Below are 24,389 nucleotides of genomic sequence, written 5' to 3' on the forward strand. Positions count from 1 at the left end.
CTCATAAGCTTTCAGAATAACTGCTTTTCGTAAGAAAGCAATAACACATGTATAGATTTCCAAGAGTAAGATACGAAGTTACCCATAAAAGTGTTTAAACTGTTCTCTTTACCTACCCTGTGCTCCCCAAACAGCACCATGTCCTGATTTACAGCATGTCTAACTGAGCTTTTGTCCTTTCTCCTCAGATGTCCTGTGTCCAAAGATGAAGGTTCAACCTGATCGGTTTAAGCCCAACAGCACCAGTTATGGTCTTGAAGAGGTTCCAGGTATGTGCAAAATGCTGCTTTTTCTAACGGCAACACGAAGCACTGGCAACACTTGTCAACCACAAAGTCAGCATTTCCTACACTCCCACATTTATCTTTTTTCACATCAAGAAAAACAAGAGATAAGTGCAAAGAGTTTGACTGTTTTCACTCACAGTGTCCTCTGTTTCTGTAAGATTGGAAACTGAATTGGTTTTATGTATGACTTGGCAAGTGCCACTTTTCTGGCACATTTATTTTCTGTCTTGTTTTATGCTACCATTATAAAATCTCAATATACTTGCAAAAACTAAATGCTGTCAGGTTTGAATTTGCCCACACGTTCCCACTTTACGTCAAAGCTAATTATTTTGGGAACCCGTTTGCTGTGTTTTACAAATGTAGGTTAGATGTATTTTGTATTTTGGAAAAGTTTTTGGAAAATATATTCACTATACAGACATGATCTTGTCTTCAAGACTCAGCAAGAAAGTGAATAAGCAATTTTCCCCAAATGTGAAACATGGTGGCCTCCATGGAATATGACCTTCAGTGTCTACAGATATAAACGGCTCATTCAAAGTAAAAAAAATATACGATTCGTATATTCAGGTGATTATACACTAATGAAAACATACCTATATGCATATTATATTCCATTTCTGCCAGTAGAGCTTCCTAAATGTTACACACTGGACCTTTAAAGAGGGAAAACTTGCAAACACACTGACATGTTCCATTACATGCAGCTGGGATGTTCAAGTTCAGTGGTGAACGTAGTCATCTACTAGACCTCCATCATTTGATGTTCTTATTTCACATATTCTGAGCTGCTGTAATGTTAAAAGTTTCTCAGAACTCTAGAATAGCGTTTATCCAGAAATGTCGGATGTTGTTATAAGAGTGTCTTTTGGGGGATCTGAGTTCCTGTCTATGTCTCCCACCCACATCCATCACACTAAGAGAAAAAACAGATGCCCATGCATGACTGTTTTGACTGCTGCTAATATGTTTGACTCAATGGAAAGAGAGATGTCGGTGGAGGCTTTTGTTTTGTTGTTTTTTATGTTTGACTCTTTTGGCTGGCACAGTGACACCTGATAGTGTTAAAACAAGGGGGCAACGGACATTTTGCTGGGGGCTCTTTTGTGCAGTATCCATTTGTGGTTTTTTTTCTCAAAATCGAAAGTAGTGTTTCTCGAGAACTATATTTTTGTCAGGCTTTAAAAGTCTCTTTAAACAGCATTTCAAATTATTTCATGATGGAAGCCGGCTTTCCAATAAGGAATTAATTTAAAATATAAGGAATAATTAACATTGCAGCCACAAATCAAACAATCCGTCTATTTCGTTTACCCACAAATCGGTTTAAGGATTGTGGGGGGTTGGATCCTATCCCAGCATGCACTGGATGAGAGGCAGAGTACACAGGTCAGTCACAGGGTTGACAACTACAACAAGTTAATTCACTCATACGCCCCTATAAGTGTTTCCAATTCATTTAACCTGCATGGTTTCAGGCATAGGGAGGCAACCAGAGCACCTAGAGGAAATTCATGCAGACACTGTATGCAAACTTCACACAAAAAAAGCCCAGACAGACTGCAGTCTGTGAAGAACTTTTAGCTACAGCGCTGCTGTGCCAACCACTGAGCCCATAAATGAAATAATAAAAAATAAATCAAATTTGGCAAGAGAATGACATGTTGAGCAAGAGATGGATGACAATGATAGAATGGATATCTAAGGCTTTCTTTATAACATTTTTGGCATAAAATAGTTATCTTTTCCTGGGGTTTGGCTGTTTTGGGGGCCACAGAATGTAGCCTTTTGAGAACACCACTGTTAGCTTTGCACTTTAAACTGGCAATACACATTTGCTGTGACACGGCCCCACTTCGCGCATGACTATTACCTTTTTCGGCCAAATAGCCATGTGCCATGGTCCTAAAATATATGTATTTGGATTGGCATGACTCCCAATCAATCTTCCCTTAAAATCACCCTGACAACCTCTCTTCATACTCAATAAAAAACAAGTTCAGCAAAATAATACAATTCATACAGAGTATCTGAAGTACAGATATTGAGTAAATGTACTAATTAACTTTTCAACACTAGCCATAAGTGTCGCTCCCGATGTTAGGTAGAGAAGGCTTTACATTTTGATATATGACAAATTGATACATTCACAAGTTAAAGTGACTCTTCGGTCAAACAGCCAGTCAAGTGTGATTTTGCAGTACAGAGTGGAGGAGTGTGTGCCTCTGATCACAGCTGACAGCATCACTTCCCACTGTCGAAACATATTATCAGATCCTCTTCATTGGGCAAGTGCTAATTATGTGGTTACGCTTTTCCTCTAAACCCGCAAAGGAATTAGAACTAACTTCAGATAAATCACTGAAACCCGCTGATGTTTTCTTAAGCAGATGTACCACTCTGTCAGATGTGCTGTAAGCACTCTAATTGGAATAAATCCTGTTGGGCTGTGTTGTTTGTCTTTCTAAGTCAGATCCAAAACCCAAGTCTTGTTCCACTGGAAAACTATATGAGAAGATCTTTTCTTGTAACCAAAAACTAGGTTGTTGTGGAATACACCATAAATATACTGCACACTGATTCATATTTCTTTTACATTTAGCTATTTGCACCACAAATGAAATGGTGCCCCCTAAGAGCTTCTACTCACTCCTTTTACATCCTAAGTTAGTATCATGATGTAAGATTACTAATTTGGAAGTGGATTTCCAAGTTGTAACAGTTCCCACAGTATGGCCCAAGGACCAGCAGGTACCTTTAAAAATGTAGTTTTTATTTAAGTTTAGATGTTGGCAAAGTGAGAGAAAGTATATGGATGATTATTGGCTTTCTCTATAGCACAGACTGTTGTGTCATGTTTAAGGATGAGCAAGTACACCTTCATCTGTGTGTGCATTTGTTCAAACAACTAATTTATTTTTTTACCTTAAGGGGGGGGCTTATACATGGATGGAGCTTAAGTTGTAAGTGGATGGGACTCATCAGAAGTTGTTTATTTAAGCCTGAAATTGAGATCAGTTGATCAGAAGTTGCTATTGTTATTGTCGAAAACAGCCTCAGAATTGATCTTCAGAGCAATACTTTTGATAAGACCAAGAGAACTAACCGGATACTAATTTTTAGCCCAAGTCATAATCACATCTAACAGCCCAAACCTGAACTGGGGGCAAAATGTTATCAAACAGTGGTCTGCAGTCTGAAGCTGCCTGACATGACAAAGACATCCGGGGTTTTCCAAAATGTAGTAAGTCTGTAACTGTGGCCCAGCTTTAAGACATACATTCTCAAACTTAATTCAGTAAAGAACTTTTTTTTTCGAACTGTGGCTACAGTAAGCACATAGAGACTTTCTCAACATACACAGAAGTACTACACAAACAGTACTTATCGTCACTACACCAGCAGCTCCTGCAGGTTCCCTCTTATAATCACACAACAAATGCTCTCTACGCTGCCGCTGAGAGAGTGTAATTCTCCGTGAGAAATGTCGAGACTATTTGTCACTGATTATAATTTGACAGCCAAGAGACCTGCGGTTTGAGTCAGACTTGTATTTATCATGGGCTGTCTGACCCCTCAGGGTACTGAGAACACACGGGAGGATGCAGAGTGTGTTTGCGGCTCTGTGTCTCACTATCTACTGCACAAATGTTGCCATCTGCTCTGATCAAAAGAATGCTGTGTTTGTATGCGTTCGCTTTTTCCCAGTCAGTGAACTCATCTGGCTTTTCCCGCAGATCACCCCATTGGTCGTTTTTGGCTGTCCAAAATAACTTTTTGGGTTGATTATACGCTATCCACTGCCAGTCCAAATTACAGCTCTGTGCTGAGATGGCCCGCAAACAGCCATAGAAACAGCGCGGTGAACGATGCAAGCATGGTGACAGAGAGAGTCGGGGCCAGCAAAACTCACAGCTGCATGGCTTCCTCGAGCAACCCTTCAGCAAGACTGATGAGCGGCAAAACATCCCTTTTGCATGGCATCACCAGTGCTCAAAAGACAGAGCTGAGCTTTAGAGAACATTAGTTGCTTGATCTTTTTACTTGCTAAAGTATTTCCGCTCTGATTCAAAAGTAAGCAAAGCTGTTTTATACCAGACTTCTGTCAGCAGATTTTAATGAGCTGGATGTATTCTGCCATGGTGTGTTTTTGCGAGTATGAGTGTGTCTTTTGATTTTGAACGAGGGGAAACTTGAAACTTGAAAGATTACACAGGTACAATTAGAGAACAAAGCTACAGTAATGTGTCTGATTCCAGCACTCACACACTCTCAGGTATGCTAGTTATACTGATTGAGACATGGCAAAATTGGTCTGGCCCAGTGACGGTCCACACAGCCCACTTAAATTCAGTCCAAATACAGCAATGAGTTACGGTCCACAGGTGGCCCAGATCTGTTAGCTACTTATGGCCCGTGACATAGCTACATCTCAGCCAACTGTCCCTCATTCTCTTCCCCCAGTCAGCACTGCATTAATGTGCAGACTAGTTAAATAAGGAAATTGAGCCAGGAAACACTTTTGTAAACCATGGCCAAAAAAAAAAAACATTGCTGACGCTTGTCTTGTCCAACATAGGGCCAGAATAGGGTCAGCTATGGTCATACAGCTGGCTGAGATATGGCTATATCATAGGCTATATGCGGCTACCAGATCTGGACCGTAATTTATTGCTGTATTTGGGCCGAGTGTATGGGCCAAACCAATATTGCTATGTGGGATAATGTCTTGCCACAAAGTAAGCATGTGATAATGCTATAAAGCTAAGCCATTGATAGCATATAAGGTCATGAAATAAAAAAACCTGCACTTTTTTTTAAAACGTGGCAAGATAGAAAAAGTCAAAATTTTAGGCTTGTGCATGAAGCTGACTCAAAGCCCAAAGTATCAAGATCAAGCACATAGTCATTGATACGAAATTTATGGAAAAAGTACATCAACTATAAAAAATGAGAAACTCAAGGCAAACAGTATTTGAGTCAAAGGTGTTTACTGACCAGCAGAGGTAGCTTTTAAACATGAGTGAATAATGGGTTCCGAAATGAATGGAAGTGTATGAGAAATGTCCCCCCAAAGAGGTCTTATTCATATACCAACCGGCACAGAGAAACTCTCCACCCTGTGTGAAGAGTAATCTGAGTGCATAGTAATCTGTCATCCCTAACAGTGCATCTGGGACACATAGTGGCCTTTCCTGACAGACAAAGTAGCTGTGATCCCCTCACTTATTCAGTCTGTTATGACGGCTCAGGTTTTTACTGTTATTTTTTACTCTGTTGCTAGTGGCACAGGGGCAGCCTGGGTGTCTTACCACCTGTTTCCAGGCTATTTCTAATGACATCCACTCAGCTTTTGCCAGACTCTCACATTACCACCTTAATGTTCCAGTTTCCTCTTTGGAAGATTAGTCCACTGGTGTTACTATGCCCACCGGAAACCTTACGCCTCACAGATTTTTCTGCATTACTATAAGTCCGTGCAGGAATATGTTGAGGCTGCCCTCGTCCTGCTGGCTCACTAATGGCACGGTCTGTTTCAGAAGAGCTCAACATGACCACCAGCCTCCAGTGAGATCTGCTGGACAAACTGACCACATTACGGTGGTTCTGTTGGCATTACCATAGCTACAGCACTTGTTTGTTGTACAAGGGAGTGTCCTTTCTAAACCACCTAAATACGGTCTGTGGTTACACCACTTCAAATCACACACTGCTTGGCAACGTACACACACGTGCACACACTCTTAGACTCTCAGAGATGGCAACTAGTTTTTTCCTCTGGCAGCAAATCTAACAAACTGAATAGCCAACAAATGGCTCTATTTTCCAGTTATTCAGTAATACTGTGATTTTAATCTTCCTCCAAAAAGCCACAAACACAGTGGCTTCAGGGTGTGGTGAGGCAGACCCAATTAAACCCCAGCATACCCCGAGAAATCTGACAAAACCATAACTCAACCTCACGACTCAAGAGCCCTGTGTGCTTATTTATGCGTGTGTGAGAGACTGTCTCGAGTCCAACTAGGCTATTTTATTGTGCTTGCTGCAGGGTTCGACCTAATGGAGTACTTCAGTGTGAGAGATATTCTGGGAACCAGAGATGATGATGGCCAAAGTTCTTATGTCCGCCTTGGCACCATGCCCATTGTACAGCAAACAGAGTAAGTGACCACCCTGTTACACTACAAACAATACACTCCACATTAAATATTTCTAAAGATCTGATGGGAAGTCATGGCCGCAGTAATCCCCATCCCCCTCTATGGATTGTGTATGTACCCTGTCAATGCACTTGATTAAAAGAGTAGTTCAGCATTTTGTTATAATTCCCAAAATGCTTTTGCTTACTTGCCAAGCGTTAGATAAGGAAATTGATTCCACTCCCATGTCTGTAAGGTAAATATGAAGCTACATAAAGCAGCCAGTTAGCTTAGCTTAGCACAAATATGCTTGGCTCTATTCAAAGGTACAGATCCATCTATCAACCTCTCTAAAGCTCGCAAAAAGACCTTTTTCACAGCAGCCATTTTGACAATAGTAGGGTAATCACAGGTGCTACCAATGATACTAATAGGTTCCATTCCATTTAGTGTAGTGGAGACTTTTTAGTGACCACCATGCACAACAGCAGCATCCTGACCTGCTTGGAACCGCCTTAACTGGTGTTATTGGTAACACCTGTGTTTACCCTAATATTTCATGTCAAAATGGCTGCTGTGAAAAAGGTTTATTAACACATTATTTTGTAAACAAGTAAAGTTCTGGTTCTATATACAAAACCAGAAGGGGCTCATAGGCCGGTTTTTGTACCTGTGTGCACTGTACAGCTCCAGGCCAGCTGTTTGCCCTGTTTCCAGTCAATATGCTAAGCTAAGCTAACTGGCTGCTGGCTGCAGCTTCATATTTACAGTGCAGGCATGAGAGTAGTCACAAAGCAAAGTATTTAGATGTGGATGACTCTAATTTGACTATTCAAAATGATTTCTCCCAGCAGACTGTTCCAGATTTTAGGTTCATCTAGACATAAGCATCATCTTTATGTAAAAACAAATAGTTCAACAAAAAATATGAATACAAAAAGAATGTCTCCATGCATGTTTATCAAAGGTTTTAGTAGGCTGAGTGTACAGTGGATGTTAACACTGTATGCATATGTTCTGTTCATAATAAAAATAATAATATGTCACTCTGAGTAGGAAGCAGGAACAGTGTATATAGACAAAGCAGTTACGTGGTGAAACATAGACACTGTTTAATTTGGGGTTTGTACATTAATGTCTAAACTGTAATGGGGTCACTGCAAGTGTGTGTTTATCACAGAGTAAAATAAAACACAGTCTGTTAGCAATAACAATGTTCTTTTACTCTGCAGAGACGTGTTTTCTCAAGGGTTGCCAGATGAATATGCCTTTGTGACGACATTCAAATTCAGGAAAACCTCAAGGCGTGAAGATTGGTACCTCTGGCAGGTTTTTGACAAATATGGAATCCCACAGGTGGGTCAACGAAAAGTAAATAGTAATAAATGTGACTATTACAAGGTCAACTTAGAATAGGCTCAGCTCACTGACTATTTCAGATCCTTTTTAAATTATTGGGTGTTAAACTGGGAAATGGTGTATTTACCTCTACCAAGCCAAATAAAATGAAGACTCCTGATCATTTTCAAATGGAATCTAAAAGTATAATACTATATGTAATACCATAATTATGCATGTTAAATTAAAAACTTTTTTTAAAGCTTTTATATGACCTAACAAATCTTGTATAAAAAAAATTTAACTTTGTACCTTAAATTGGATTGATTGTTTACTTTCATAATTTGCCTCTACAGAAAACAATGTTTTCGGATCTCCTTACATCTTGACTTGAACTTGACTGCCTGTACTTTTTCACCTGCTATCCTTGACATTATCTTGCCTCTGACTTGTCAGGTGTCCATCCGCCTGGACGGTGAGAACAAGGCGGTGGAGTACAACGCTGTCGGGCTGACAAAGGATGCTGTCAGAGCTGTGTTCAAGAACCCAGAAGTGGACAACCTGTTTGACCGCAACTGGCACAAGATTGGCCTCAGTGTCGAAGCCAAGTCTGTGTCTCTGTACCTGGACTGCAAACTCATCCAAACTCTGCCTATTGAGGACAGAGAGGACATTGATATTCAGGGGAAGACAGTGATTGGGAAGAGGCTGTATGACAGCGTGCCAATCGATGTGAGTCTATGCCTGCATGTGTAGTAGTTTAATGTACTCATGCAGTGAAATGAAGCATTATGAGAGCAGGTAGTGGTACATTTTAAATGTCCTAATAGCCTCCACTCTGGAGATATTGTGTGAGATAGAAGAGTGTAAGCCAAGGTTACTTTCTTGACATTGCTCTTTTCATTGTTTGTCTGTGTCCATGCAGTTTGACCTCCAGAGGATGATGATTTACTGTGACTCCAAGCATGCAGAGCTGGAAACCTGCTGTGATCTACCCAATGGACCCGTGAGTATTTTAGTCGGTGTCAACAATCATGGTGATGAATTAAAGATTTGGCTGCCAACAAATAAGTCGTGAAACAAAGATGCATGACTGGATCTGTTTGAATTAAAAGTTGCAGTCAGATATGTAGATTTGTTTCTAATTGCACGACACTTTAACACAATAAACTGTCCTGTCTTTAGTCCAAGCTAGTCTCTTATTTAAAAGACTGTGCCGTTGTTAGCTATTGTTACAGCATAGAATTTCATGTGAAACCGTTTTAAAACAATGTAGCTTAAAGTGTCGATATGTATGTTTTTAAACTCTGTAGCCAGGCTAGCTGTTTCCAATCACCTTCTGGCTCCATATATCATTTTTTCCCCCAGCACCATATTTAACGTGCAGGGAAAAGACACAGACAGCTTAACAGCCATAGAAGGTCATCTGAAAGACGTTAATTGTTAAGTCAGAGTTCCTTAATGCTCATCAGATCCTCGTTCAACCTCATTCACACTACCATCCCTTCATTTTTTGGTTTTGATGATCAGTGTTGGCTTAAATATGCTCCTTTCAGTGCCCTAGGAAAGTTGTTACAGAGGCCCCCCCAGTGGAGATCCTCACTCCAACACCTACTGTTGTGGAGCAACAAAGAGGACCTCAAGTGAACTGCTCCTGCACCGCAGGACAGAAGGTAAAGCCACCTGCCTCTACCAGACTTTATCCCTGTCTATTATTTCCATGGATGAGTGGGAATCCTTTCTTTAATGGCTTTCGAAAGATGTCTGTGTTTTCATTTCTCACAGGGAGAGATTGGCGCTCCTGGTGTTGCAGGACCTATGGGTGAAAAGGTCATCTACCATTGCCTTTAAGTACTAGTTTGTGTGTAACTACAGTTCCATTAAGTTCCAGATTTGTTTGTTCTTCTTTTTTACTGTGTGAACATACGTTTTCAGGGTGACACTGGCCCTAAGGGCGCCATCGGACCGCCTGGAATCAGAGGAGAAAAAGGAGAAACTGTATGAAAACCTAAAGTGTGCACATTCACAGGAGTAGTATTTCTAAATTGACTGAGTTTCTTCAGCACATCGTGTTTAGCACTTATGATAGTTTCAAGCTTTGTTGTACTGTAGATTCACTATCATACACATTGCATGCCTTCCAGCTATTATCTCATCTGCTTTTCTACCGGCCTCGATAATAATTGATCTTTATCGATTAATTATTTGCAGGGCAAAGTAATCTCTGTCAAAGGTGACAGAGGTGAGAAGGTAAGTAAACCTGCTCTGACTGATGCTGCATGAGCATCATGTTAACCCAAATACATTTATTTGCATGACCCTATTTTCTACTTTTTTCCTTACAAAAATGATATTTTCTGTCTTTCCCCTTTTCCTATCTTTTGTTTGATGTTTTTCTGTCGACGTCTTTTCTGTCAGGGAGTGGCTAGGAAAATGCTCATAGCTGTTATTGTCAGAATTACAGGACAGGTTACCACAGAGGATGTGTAGCAGAGAGGGCAGGTCTACGCAGACGCCCACCCAGTTCAAATCACAGCCTCTCTACTGCCTGGCAGTGCCAGCTGGGAGTCTCAGAGTATAATTTATTCCTTGAGACAAAATCCTCGGCGCGCATCATTCAAGCTGTCCAGAGAGGGACACTTAAAATGGCCACAAGAGGTCTGGAAGACGAGACATGGTCTTCTCACTTGTGTTATCTACTTTGGTTGTGATAGTTTTTAGAATGTGGTTCGTCTGGATAATACAGGGGTACCTCCCGTATATAACTCTAGCTTTCTTATTTTACGTCAGTGATGCAGTCAGACAGACAGCAGAACTTATTTCATGATAAATTTATTTTCATTTTGTAGTTCTTGCTCCTGGAAACCTTGCTGGTTTGATAAAACAGCATTAAATCAAACTTTAATGCTGAGCATCCCTGTTGCTTTTCTATTTCTTACTGTCTGCATGAGCATCTGTCTTCACTTTCTCCCAGAGAAGACTGCAATTTGTTGTTGTAAACTTCTCCAAAGCTGATGCAAAAACATGACGTAAGCCGACTTGAAGCTGTGGTTAAAAATGGCTATGTCGGTCATTGAGTCGCATGGGGTGAAAGTGAATTCATCCGGCTTTGATTGCTTCTAATTGCATCTTTAACCGACAAGAACAGGCAATTCCCCGTGTAGCAGCGTTGTTGTAGATAATGTCTTTTTCGTTATAGAGCACATCCGAGCGGGGGCCTTTCTCCTAATCTCTTTGATGAAAGAAATGACGTGCGTTAAAATGATATAAGCTCCTAAAATAATTAAAGGGCAACCTTCTGTGACTAGTAAAGTGGTTTATGAAGCAGAGGGAAGTCTTGCGGTGGGCAAGACCTCGTGGTAGGGTGTAATTTAACAGCCATTACTTTTCACACAGTCCAGCTTGCAAGGGATTCCTTGGCACAGCATATGACATCAGTGCACAGACCAAAAGTGCATCACTCTGAAGACAATAGAAAGCCATTGTTCCTTGAGTCTTTGGTTGGATGTGCGACCAGACCATAGTGGGTCTTGGTGAAGCGGTTGACAGCTGTTAGCATATTCTGGCTCCCAAACATTTACTCAAAAGTTTGTGTTTTTGTGTATCTTGACTTGTATAACTCCTTGTGTACTGTGTGTAACGTTAACCTCTGTCTTTTGTCCAAATGTCTGACTTATTGTGTGTTCCACTGTTCAATTAAAGGTGCTGTAAGTGAGTTTTTGTTAAAATAAGGCAAATAGCTTTACATTCTGACAGCCATTACTGATATAGAGTGTTCAGTCAGTAACACAGGTCTGCCAGTCCCTCCTTTCTGCAGTAAACTGAGGCTGTAATTGTAACTGCGTGCTATACTAGCAGTACGTACTGACTTGTTCGAAGTATAGCATATAGTATGCAGTGTACAAACAAAAGCTAAATCTGCAGGATGCCAAACATACCTACCTACCTCACCTATTGTGTCTCACAGTGCAAAGTGCTGGAATGATCACAACAGCTGAAGGTCAACAATGGAAGGTTTTGTGCAAGTTTCATATGCTATTTCCTAACCAAAGTCACTTCTGATGCTTTTTTAGGCGAGAAATCAACTGCGTAGATTTCCAATATTGGCTTTGGTTTTAAGAAAGTTGTTGGCAAATCGAAAATGTGCTCCAACATATTTGGAGTTGAGAAGCCCCACAAGTGCCTGCGGGGGTAGCATGTGCTACATACTGCATGCTGTGTTCATCTGTAGTATGTAGTAGGCGGTTCAGAATACAGCATATGTTTTCTTATGTCCCGTTCCAACTTTATCCAATCAGGAGAGAGGACTCCACAAAAAACAGTCAGCAGAATTTCAGGGGGGGGGACTGCTAACTACAGGAACAGACTGGAAGTTAGCCAAAATGCTAATTTTGCTTACAGCACCTTTAATCAAGTCAATTCTACATTAATCCTCCAGCCACCGTGTACTAAACCATGTTCTGTGACGCTAGCAGGTTGACACTCTGACAGCACGCCATCGTCGCCTGTACTTACCGGCCATCCTGCATGCTTCTGTATTACAGAACAGTCTAAGTAAATACTTGCCTTCTGTTTACAGGGTGATACAGGCAGGATAGGGTTGACAGGTGCTCCTGGACAAAAAGGAGAGAAGGTGTGCCACTTGTAAACCCGGACATGTGGAGGATTTCTTTTTTATGTTGAATCTTAAAAGTTTACATGCTGGTGTTAACTCTCTGTTTCCAATCATCTCACAGGGACTTGGTGGTGTGCCAGGTATTGATGGCTTATCTGGAGACAAGGGAGACAAAGTAAGAAACAAATGTTTTGATATTTCGGTCAGGGTTTGTGACACTTAAAAATGCACATTTTTTCAAGTGTTTTTTCTTCTTGTAAATAGGGTGCGGCAGGAGTGTCTGGTGATCCTGGGCTGCCAGGACCAGCTGGACTAAAGGTGTGTGAATGTGGTCTTTCCATTTTTAATCCAGCTCACATGTATTTGGCTCATTGTTGTAAGGATTTTAAAATAGTGTTGATGCGGGCAAAAAAATAAAAATAAAGGATCTTTAGTCATTCTGGCTTTGGCACTGATCTCAGAGATGCACTTGTTCTGTTAAGTGGGCGTACATACGTTTTTCTGGACAATTACCTCTCAGCCTGTTATCGATTTCCTGTGAAAAAGGGGGCCAGTTTGGTTGACTTTCCCTTGGATGAAGCAGCAGCTGGTGAAAGAGCCAGCAGGGGGAGGAGGGAGGGGCGCTGGCTGAGGTTTGGCCAATGGACTGTGACAGGCTGCTCGACCCAGGACTGGAGAGAATGATCGCCCCCTTTTGATACAACGCAGGGAATACTAAATCACTACTAAATGCTACTTTCACGGCAAGGGTTAGAGACTGACGATGCATGAGAAAGGCTCCTCCTAACCCCAGCTTTGACCTAATGTATAGTATTACCATTAACATGAAATGTTAACACAAAATAAAATATATGTGCATAAGTAGGTGAGCACTCAAATAGAAGCCATCTGACAGTTGTTTATCTGCTTTGCAGATATGGTGCCCAATCTAGACTATATGTTTTGTGGGATGTGTTTGATTAAAACACTTTTTCTTTATTATAATGAATCAATTGTGAATAAATGAATTCACAGAGAATGATCACATAACTATTTAGTCTCTTTTAACTCATTGTTTGGTTGTCATGGCACATTTACTGTATTGTTTAATGTGTTAAGCTCTCACTAGGATCCATTTTGAGTAATAAATGGCAGCTGTTCTCTGATGAGACGTGTATGCTCGCTACCTACTGTGGCACAAACAGCAGACAAAGTTATTAACTCACACTAGTGAGTTAACAAAGTCAAGTATCTAGCAGCTAAAGAGACACACATTTGGGTCAGGAGTTGACCAAACCAGAGCAAAAAGGAGAGTGAGTATTCGACTTGCATTCATAAAAGATCCAGAAATGTCTCTAAATGCAAGCTAATGTTGCACCATGTACATGCTTGTTATCTTAGTAAGCAACTGTTTGCTACCTGGCTGTGGTTTGTTGAGTTTGAGTAGTTTAATATTAATAATAACGAAGCTTATAAGTTGAGCTGACTTACAGTAGCCTAAAGTGGGCTCAGTTCACAGGAAAAGCAATCAATAACATTAATGATAACAGTGTGAACCATATGGAATTCAGCCATCTTTAATTGAATCATTTTCACCTGTGCTTTTCAAAATGTCTTTCATGAAAAATTATACTTTACAATACATTAGTGAATGAACTGATTAATCAGTAATTTATGTTGCACACAAAGCAAAGTGCTAAGGACTGAAGAGACAGTAGTCACAAAACTGAGCTTTCAAAATCAAGCTGACAGTTTGATTAAAGCATAGTTTTTCTACATTGCAGTGATAGACCTGATTAAGTGCAAAAAGGAAACAGATGTCTTCAATAAACCCTCAGCCGTAGGGGGTCTTGTCACTGACAAGAGCCGTTTCTTTTTTGGGGTTTCGGTTTCTTAGCGGGTCAGTTCAATTTCTTACACTGATTTAGCTCTGACTCAGCAGTCCCCCAGTTGGCCTGCAGTATACTGCTGAGTCAGTAACAGTGACACTTTTGGAGAGTCCCAAGTCAATAATGCCCACTAATATAATGTTGCTCGATTTATATCATATAGGGAATTCAAGGGGATGCAGGAATTCCTGGCGCACTGGGACCACAAGGTGTCGCTGTGAGTATGCTCTTAATGCACCTCACCAAATGATCAGTTAAGATCTGATATTAATAAATGATCATATTTATTTTTGAAATTAATATTAAGATGTTTTGTTGTAGGGTGAATCCGGAATAAAAGGTGAAAAAGGAACTGCAGGAGTCAAGGTAAGTAATACTGCACCAGTTCCACCGTATCACATGTTCTTATCTGAGAGTTCTCCGCTGCAATTGTTAGTGTTGGCCCAATAGGTCTACTGCAGAAGATAGGGTTCAGCATCTCACTCAAGAGCACTTGATCAAAATAGTAGATACTGAGGAACTCATTGCTGTTTTCCCAGCATGTCCTGGGACGTGAACCATGATGCTAGTTTGAACCTGTGCATAACAGAGTTCATACTGCAAATACGACAGGGTTAACTTCTGAGAGAGACCATTCTTCTCAGAGGAGCTGAGAAGTGAGGGGCGTGATTGTGTAAACAGATGTGGCTTCCTTGATTCACTCTCCACACTTCCTGTCTGGGATTCTGAGGGGGCGTTTGGCTCTAATGCAGCTCATTCAGGCCTGCTAAAGCTTTGTTGATGTCTGAAGTTTCCTCTGAGTCTCCACTAACACCTTCCCCCTTTTGCCATCACACTGATGTTAGGACACAATTCAGACTCTTCTAATAAATCAGTGAAAGGTTATCTCCTGGCAGCATCACAGTGGTTTCCAGCTGAAGTCAAGTTGTCAAGATGTTTTTAGGATTTCAGTGATACGACAAGTAACAAATTGAGGAACCGCAGCAGGATGATATGAGAAAGAGTTGTAGCAATTACTTTTGTATCATGCTGAGATGTCAACTTGAATTTAACTTTAAACGACTTTTAGGGGTCTGTATATAGCAGTAAACACGGAGTCAGTACACTGATTACTTTGCCATATGGCATGAGGATGTGTTGCAGGTTCGAGGTATACTGAAGCTCCATTCAAACATGCGGATGCCGAGTTTGGAGCTGTCTGTCAGCCGGTCAGTCAGACAGTCAGTAGGCAATTTCCTGTAGGCGAAAACTGGAAAAGTACTTGCCTCAGTGAAGTGATAAAGGGAATAGGTGGTTTAGAGGAGGCATCTGGGGTTGAAGTCAGGTTTGCTGACTGAAAAGTAAGATGTGTGTTTTGGGTTACACAGCACTGTCCACTGCTTAAAAATCTGCTCTCTGTTAGCCATGCTAGTGGCGTGGCTCTGGGGATGGTACTGTAATGCGTGCTAGTCAGTCCACCACTTTGATCCAGACAGAAATATCTCAACTGGATGGACTGCCGTGAAATTTGGTGCAGATATAAATGGTGCCCAGAGGATGAATCCTAATGATCTGCTGACTTTATAATCTAGCACCACCAGAAGGTCAACGTTTTCACATATCTGTTGGGAAAACTGGACATGTACTGGATGGACTCGCAAACAATTTGGTACAGACATTCATGGTTCCCAAATAATGAGTCACAATGACTTGGTGATCCCAGGACTTCTCCTCTAGCGTCACCATTTATGAACTCACTCACTTGAGGGAAATATCTCAACAATTGTTTTAAGCATTGCCATACAGTTTGGTACAGACATTCATGTTCACCACTGGATGAACTAAGTGTTCCCTGACTTTTCATCTGGTGCCACCATCAGGTCAAAATAGCACCTTGTTCAATACCTACTGGTTTACTATGTGACTGAATGACGAATGACGTTCCCATCAGCCTCAGCTGCAGTTTGTGTTTAGTGCTAATTTGTAAATCTTAGCATGCTAAACTAAGATACTATTACTAATCGTAAAAATATACCTTTAACATGCTAATATTGTCATTGTGAGCGTCTTAGCATGCTAACATTAGCATTTAGCTCAATGCAGCGCTGTTATGGATGTATCTAGAGAGCGCTGTACCACAGTACACCCTCACAGAGCGAGCCGCTTGGCTGTAAACCCTTAAGTTTTGTTTTTTTGATAGTGCTTGATTTTTCCATTTTGTTACTGACAGATCTTTTTACTTGGATTTTCTGTTGATGACATTTCAATTCAATTCAATTCAATTTTATTTGTATAGCGCCAAATCATAACAGAAGTTATCTCAGGACACTTTTCAAATAGAGCAGGTCTAGACCGAACTCTTTAACATTAATTACAGAGACCCAACAGTACCAACATTTGAATTTCTTGCCATGGTAGCTGCACACGCAGTACAGTACAACAGATATTTATTAATTATTTATTAACATAGACGGAATTAGGCCTTATTGAACCTTACATTGTCTTCCACAGTTAGCAATACTTTATACATGTTTTCTTGTACACTTGTTTCCATTTCAGGGCGAGGCAGGTTTGGATGGATTACCTGGCAAATCTGGTGTTTCTGGGAAAGATGTAAGTTGTGATCCTCTGCCTAAGATAAACAAACCCCAGATATTCATCTGTGACGGATTGTGTGAGTCACCTTTGTATTAATGAAGCTTTTGTCTAAAATTGATTAGGGTTTGAGAGGACTGGCTGGCACACCCGGACCCAGTGGAGTTAAAGGCACCAAGGTATGCTGCTCTCGCTCCCGTGCTGTATACAAAACACTCTGCTCACTTGATTAAAAACAATTCAAAGAGGATAATGCTGTAAGCATAATGTTATTAAGCTGCACTGATAAATCATTTCAAAGAGGTATAATCATTTTTCCATGCTACTGTCTGCACTCTCAGACATTCCCCAGTCTCCTCTGTGTACCATCAAAGTCAGCCCACTCATTTGTCTGAGAAAATAAAATGCAGAGTTCATTTGTCTGTCTGTAATTACTGACTTTGAGGATTCTTCCAGTGGTGCACACATACTTGTACCACACCCATATGCATGCACAAGGGTGCACACATACACACATGCACAAAGAATTGCCATGGTACTTTAGCCACAAGTTTCACTTTCCTTTAGGCCTTAAGTACACACGCGTCATCTCATAAATTATGGTCGTTACTGTATCATTACCATATTGCCTGAGGTGCTTCATTCTGAAAGTCTCTTGATTCTAATGACGGGGGTATCATCCTTGTTGTGTGCACTATGTCACAGGGGGAGAGAGGCCTTCCCGGATTACCTGGAGATGTGGTAAGTACCAAAAATAGACCAAAAGGATATAAGAAGAATTATGTTCTTATCATTCTGGCTTCTTTAGCAATGAAGAACATAATGGAGTGATGGAGCCAGAACAGCATTTTGAAAAAACAAACACAAAAATGTATTGTACATCTTCAGTTGTGCATTTGTATTATTATTACTTCAAACAAACCAGATAATCATGCACAAGACTGATCTACTGACCTTGTTCTTTAGCTGAAAGTACATTCTCTAGAGAGGGTGCTGTTCCCCAGACAGAAGCAAAATGATTAGTTAATTAACTGATTAGACAGAAATAAATCAGCAGCCATTTTGATAGTTGATTAATCATTTCAGTAATTGTGAAAAATTTGCCAGTCCCAGCTTCTAAAATATGAAGATGCTGATGCTTTTCTTGGCCATATACTTCAGTTTGATCACTGACTTCAGTTTGTGCACATCACCTGGAGAGTCTCTGTACACTTTATGTCAGCAAAAAACAATAACAGAAAAGACAACACATCCTATTACACGTAAACGTACACACACATACACAGATAATAATGTTGATATGACAACATGGTTGAGGTTAGTCATTTTAAACAATTGGAACAGTGTCGGTTTAGCTACATGTCAAGGAGGAACATAATAGTGGGGGGTTTTGAACAAACAATTTTAATGCTTCTCGTACTGGAAATGTAGCGAGCCTTTTGACTATTTTCTGACATTTTATAAATAAATTATTAATCAAAACATAATGAGCAATTTGAATATAATGAAAATAATTCCCACCCCTATGGCAGACAGGAGAACACATTCTTCCAGTCTATTTTGTTTCTGAAGCAACATTATATTTTTCTAGATGTGCTATGTGACTAGCGAAGGGTAACCAGTTGTATTGTCCATGGCCTTATCTAATTAGACCAAGGTAACACAATGAGATACTCATTTGAAAATAACATAGCTGTCCATCTTTTCTTATTTCAGTTTCAAAAAGAAGGTTTACGAGGTGAAAAGGTGAGTAACTGTTCAATAATTAAATCATGTAGTAAAGATCAAAGACTACCTCATAGTATTAGTTATGATAAAGTTTCCTAACTACTGTATATTAGGAAAAGCATATTGGGTAGCATATTATTAATGCAGAGTAAATCCAGTCATTCCAATGCAGTCATCAACATGAACACAAAAACATGAACTTTCAATGCACATACTGTATGTTTTAAATGGTTTCCTATCCAAATCATTTCAACAGGACGGTTTAAACTGTAACTCTTATTCCAGTATTATAGCTTACTCATGTGTTTGACCTGTTTTAGGGAGAACCTGGACCTGCTGGGCCTCCTGGGGCCCAGGGCCATCCAGGGCCTCCTGTAAGAATCCTGATTTATTACTTCCTTCATGTGTCCTCTGTGTCGCTGTTAAGCTTTGGATATTTTGTTGTTGTGAAAGAAACACCTGTTCAGATTCAGTGCTGAGCAGTTCATGAAAACAGCAGTTGTGCCCTTTGAACTGTAGCTGAACATTTGATTCCTCAGGGTCCTCCGGGTCTACAGGGTCTACCTGGGGAACCTGGAGAGTTCGGCCTGAGGGTAAGAAGCTCATTTTGATGGAACCATCTGAACATTTCTTCTCCACAGTACTTCATCACTTAAGTACTGATAGCCTATACTACAAAGGAGATGCTCAATAACATACATAGTTGTTTAATACCTGCATGTACCTTTTCTGTTGTGTTTGGCTTCAGCTGTATTAATATCATTTGAATTGCAAAGGGAATCTTAAGTGCCAATCCACCATTATCTCTTTTTATGTATGCATAATTAAATCTAATAATCTGAATTTATTATTATTATATCATAACTATTAATTTCTAACTTTATATGGGATTGCATAGTCACACCATCTCAGATGGCAGACCTTTACACTCATGTCTCATGGACAATCTCATGTATTGAGCTATGATAGTTAGGTTAGTGTTAGGATTTGGTAGAACACCTGACTAGATCATAGGGTTTGTATCAGCTTCATCCTCTCTTACCTCTAATGAAGCCAGAGGAGGACATAATCATGTATTTATGTAAAGTGACAAGTTGTAGGTTGTGTGTTTCTTTATTTCATAATCACAACATGAAAGGCTCATTTTAACCTTGTCTCCTAGTAATTACATGTGTATACGACTAAATTGCAAGAACAAACACATTTTGAGAGAAACGTAATGTGTGTGGATTACATTTTTACTAACATAATAAGGAAACATTGTTAATGAATGTCCGTAATGCCCACACTTAGTTAAGGTAAAAAGTCAACAGTTACTTAAAGCATGAGCTGCAGCAAGTTTATTTTATTTAAAAGTAATGGAATCCATGATCTTTCCTTAACCCTATCTTTTACTTGCATTTAGTTACTGTTGTGCTTTATTTTATGTTAGCTTTATCCTATTGTGCTTTGCACTTTGTTGCATTTAGTTACTTGTTTTATTTTTTATGCTAGCTTGATTCTTACTCTTGTATTACTTCTCCACTTTTGTATCGCAATTGTTGCACAGCAATTTCCCTCGGGATTAATAAAGCTCCTTGAATCTTGAATCTTAAAGCTGCAGTAGGTAACTTTTATAAAAATAACTTTATGTCATATTTGCTGTAAATTTCACTATATCCTGAAAATAGTACATAAGACAGATAATCAGTGAAAAAATCAGGTTTCTCTGGTTCGTCCTAGTGCTCCTAATGGTATTTACAAGAATCCACCATATCTGAATGAAAACAACCAATCAGAGCAGAGAAAGATAGTTGATTGTTGAGTCTCATTCCTAGGTTGTCGAATATCGATATTGGGAATGAAACTCAATAATCAACCATCTTCAAGCCACCAACCTAAAGCCTCTTCCTACCTTTCTCAGCTCTGATTGCTTATTTTCGTTCAGACCTAGTAGATTCTTACAAATGACATTAGAAGCACTAGGAGGAGCCAGAGGAACCTAATTTTTATTTTTTACAGATTATCTGTCTCATGTGCTACTGTCAGGATATAGTGAAAACAAAACGTTTTTTTAGTTTTAGCTTAAAGTGTTTTTGCAGGAAAATTCAAACTCCTGTCTGGCCCAGTCGCAGTCCCAACTCGACAAATACTGCTGCTTGGTCAGTGGCCCTCCGCATCAAAATATGACAGGGGGGGCTCCATCTTTCAGCATTATTTATGGATGCTCCCGGTACACATATTACAAAGAGCCAGGAAGTCCGCACATGGAGGAGGTGGGGTGGTTGGATGGGTCAAACAAACACAGGACTTTCCTCCATCCTGTGTGTCCAGAAATGATCCTGAGGGGCACCTACAGCATCATATTTTGAAGCAGAGGGCTGTAACGGCAGTATTTGTCGCATTGGGAATGAGAACGCGTTGTCCTGTCTTATCCCTGGGAGCAATTATGCTTTTCAAACAGGTTTGCATCACAAACGTCTTTTTATTCACAAGAAAATTGACACCGGTTACTTGTAACCACAAATAACAGACTCTTTTTGAGATTACAAGAAATCAAACCTTGTAATGCTTAAATCACAAAACAATAATTTTGTGATATTGAAACAAAAATACATAGGAAATATTTTGACACCTGGATACAATCCATTGAGTTTTGACTAAAATGAGATTATTATGTCCACAGAGAAGCTCTTGTAGAACAGAATTCTAATATGCAGTAATTGGAAGTTTATATTGTAGACTCATAAGCATATGTATCATATTCTACTGGGATTATCTTGAATTAAGAAAACTGATATTTATTCCTCATGCTAATGAGGGTTTATACTGTAGCTGTTATCAGTGTTGTAGAATTATTCTCATATTGTTCTTCCCTCTGTCTCACACTGGCCCCATCACACAGCAGTGTGTAATTAACATAGACACAGTGGTTCTACATAATTTGTTCTTCCAAAACATTAACAAAGATAGTGACCTCCATCCCCTTTCTCTACTGGGAGCAATTAACTTCTCATCAGCAATATGTTGGAATCAACATTTGCAGCTGCTCAGTTGGGCAGCAGAGGCAAGGCAAACCTCCTCTGGCCACGAATGAAAGACTTCTCTTCCAGCAGAATGCACTTTGTCCTCAGCCAAACAAGCTTCTCTGAGATCGAGGGATTTATAGTTTATTAACATGAATAAAGCGATCACACTGGGTTCAGATACCACAATATCTAGAAAATCTGCCTCTGCCTTGCTTTTATTTTTTAATATCATTGGAGGTCCCGCTGAAGCATTTCACAGCCCAATAGGATGCTTAAATCCTAAAAAACAGACAGATGGTGAGGAGCTTGACCTATTTTCCCCAGCTTTAGGGTTGTTATACCTCAGTTGAAGATGCACAGGGAGAGTGTGTGTGTGGGGGGGGGTTGTGAAGGTTGAGAGCTGAGAGCTGTGATAATAGGGTGGTCTCCACTGCTGCCAGTGCTGATAGAGTGGGCTGTATGGTTGAGTTGGTATAGATTGAGGCACTCTCACCTCCACTGCAGCAAAGCTCTCATCAGCTGTGTGTGTCGCGGCTGCTGACGCCTGTCTATTCACCTCTATCCTGCTATGACAGCTGAGGGCAGCTGGGCTGGAATGTGAAGAGTCTTAAAGGGCTGCAGAGGACAGCATCAACAAACATATGAAGAAAAATAAGACAACAAATAGATTAAAAAGCAAATGTGCCAGAATTTTCTTGTGTTTCTTATGGAAATGTAGTTTTTTTCCCTCCATGTTTATTTGTTCTGTTTTACACAGAATATTAACAGCAAAAAGATGAACCAAAGAACAAAAAAACTGAATAATGAGAATGTAAAATAAATTAACAGTACTACCAGTAATATTATGATAATAATAATTATATAAAACATTACATCAAGAAAAGACATGGGGGAAAAAGCAAAGGGGGGAAAGGAAAATAAAGCAGAAAATAAGTAAGAAAATAAAATAAAGAGTCAGTGGTAATAATATGCAGATAATGCAGAAGGAGACATTCTGGGAGTGCAAGTGAAAAAACAGTATCCACAGAAAATGTATTCTTTTAGCTTTCTTTAATTTCGACTATTTAGTTAAAGTTCATAGGGATTCAATGGATTAAATGTCTGTGTTGCTGTGTCTGTCTGACTCTGAGAACTCAAGGCAACTTAAGAAAACACATGCAAACAGAGAAAACATAAGCAAATTAAGGAAACATCACCAACTTCAACACATGTCCATTATTTTTAGAAAAAAATGTGACAAAACACAAACAAATACAGAAATGCTGCAGGTAGCGCAGACGGCAACGGAAACTGTGGCTTTAAATGTATGTATGTATGAAGATGAAGATGTTTTCTTAAATTGTTTGATTTTAGTTTTACCTATCTGTATGTTTTCTTCTGTGCATTGAGCTTTCAGGGCCACCGTATGTCCGTCCATTTTTATTTGGAAAATCAATATTTCCCAATGACAGACAGCACTAAGGGAAAAAAATCTGTAAGTACATTTTAGCTTTAGCTAAGGCTAGCCGTGGCTAACTGACCAGCCAGCCTTCATTTAATATAATGTAACTATAGTTGTCTATTTCTTGTGACAGCATTTTCTAGAGCTATACATTTATACAGACATTGAACATTTTTGTGGCATAATAATGTTTTCCATGTTACAACAGGTGTTAAAGACATTAGCATTAACTCAGTTTTGATGTAGGTAATGTGTTTCGGCTTTAATTGCTGAAATTACGGTTTTATTTCTTAATTTATTTAACTTATTTTCCAGCTTTGAGGTCGAAGCTCTACCCTGCCAGAACAGCATAGAATAATGCTTGCTTTAAAAATACTGGAATGGGCCGAAGAATGGGTTAAGCAACCTCAATATGAAAGAAATAATAGAGAAGACATGACCTCAGCCTCCTCAGTAGTAGCTACAGCCTGAAAACAGCTCACCTTTATGTACTGAATGTTTTTTAATGTAGTGATTTCATTTAACTGTTGTCTTTCAGGGAAAGAAGGGTGAGAGTGGACTTCCTGGAGTGGATGGCCTTCCTGGACCGCCTGTAAGAACAATTTCAGTTTCCTAGCAAGCAAAATGTACACACATATTGGTAATACACTTGTTTAAAATGACACTGTTGTTTATGTACAGCTCCTGTCAGTGCTCGTTCTTGCACCTCAATGACCTCTCAAGGAGAACTGAGGAGAATTCATTTGGTATTTTAATTGTGTGGGTTGCGCAACATTTGATGTGACCCACAAAGCACAAAATTACTGCTCTCTCCAAGGTGTCTTCATTGTGTGTTTTAATAGAGGGAAAATAAACAGGCTAGATTAAAACCAACAGGTTACGTCTATTAATTTTCCAAATGACTCCCTGGAGCAACATAGAAATACACCTGTCTTCAAGCGGTATCCAAGGTTGAATGAGCTGTAAACAGTGCTATAATGCCCCCCTCTAGTGGCTGCTCACTGGTACTAATGTGTCTGTTAGCGGTCCATACTGTATGAATAAAAGCTTTGGGGAAAATCTGAGTATTTGTTTTTAACATATATGGCCAGAAAATATTCCAAATGTATTGCGTATTTGTTTATATTATTTCTCTCCAAAACATATAAATACTTTTAAAACCTACATTATGTTAGTGTATTTATGAGATGATGATCAAGTGACATTTTTCATTGATGATATTTTTTGATTTTGCAGGGTCCTCAGGGTCCAGCTGGGCCACCAGGAAACCAAGGACACACTGGACCTCCTGTACGTGACCAGACACACACACTCGAGCCACAATAATTCTTAAATATGATCATTCTTTTGGAAGCAAAATGACACAGAACATATTCACATAACTGTT

General features: G+C 39.8%; 1 protein-coding gene across 5 annotated transcripts in view; it reads left to right on the top strand.

Moving 5' to 3' along the window:
* Positions 1-24,389, top strand: part of col22a1 (collagen, type XXII, alpha 1) — a 57,423-nt gene that overhangs the window by 7,677 nt on the left and 25,357 nt on the right. For 3 of the 5 annotated variants that reach the window (XM_051389447.1, XM_051389446.1, XM_051389450.1), the window contains 22 exons: positions 189-269; positions 6,340-6,451; positions 7,663-7,786; positions 8,225-8,500; positions 8,694-8,774; positions 9,325-9,441; positions 9,554-9,598; positions 9,704-9,766; positions 9,980-10,018; positions 12,348-12,401; positions 12,505-12,558; positions 12,648-12,701; positions 14,415-14,468; positions 14,573-14,617; positions 16,790-16,843; positions 16,951-17,004; positions 17,531-17,566; positions 18,542-18,571; positions 18,874-18,927; positions 19,093-19,146; positions 23,541-23,594; positions 24,239-24,292. In XM_051389447.1, the coding sequence (XP_051245407.1) occupies positions 189-269; positions 6,340-6,451; positions 7,663-7,786; positions 8,225-8,500; positions 8,694-8,774; positions 9,325-9,441; positions 9,554-9,598; positions 9,704-9,766; positions 9,980-10,018; positions 12,348-12,401; positions 12,505-12,558; positions 12,648-12,701; positions 14,415-14,468; positions 14,573-14,617; positions 16,790-16,843; positions 16,951-17,004; positions 17,531-17,566; positions 18,542-18,571; positions 18,874-18,927; positions 19,093-19,146; positions 23,541-23,594; positions 24,239-24,292 (1,589 nt within the window). The remainder of the gene's footprint in view (positions 1-188; positions 270-6,339; positions 6,452-7,662; positions 7,787-8,224; positions 8,501-8,693; positions 8,775-9,324; positions 9,442-9,553; positions 9,599-9,703; positions 9,767-9,979; positions 10,019-12,347; positions 12,402-12,504; positions 12,559-12,647; positions 12,702-14,414; positions 14,469-14,572; positions 14,618-16,789; positions 16,844-16,950; positions 17,005-17,530; positions 17,567-18,541; positions 18,572-18,873; positions 18,928-19,092; positions 19,147-23,540; positions 23,595-24,238; positions 24,293-24,389) is intronic. The other 2 variants (XM_051389448.1, XM_051389449.1) reach the window with 2 other exon arrangements.

Source organism: Dicentrarchus labrax, unplaced genomic scaffold (assembly GCF_905237075.1).
Source record: "Dicentrarchus labrax unplaced genomic scaffold, dlabrax2021, whole genome shotgun sequence".
NCBI classification, from domain to species: Eukaryota; Metazoa; Chordata; class Actinopteri; family Moronidae; genus Dicentrarchus; species Dicentrarchus labrax.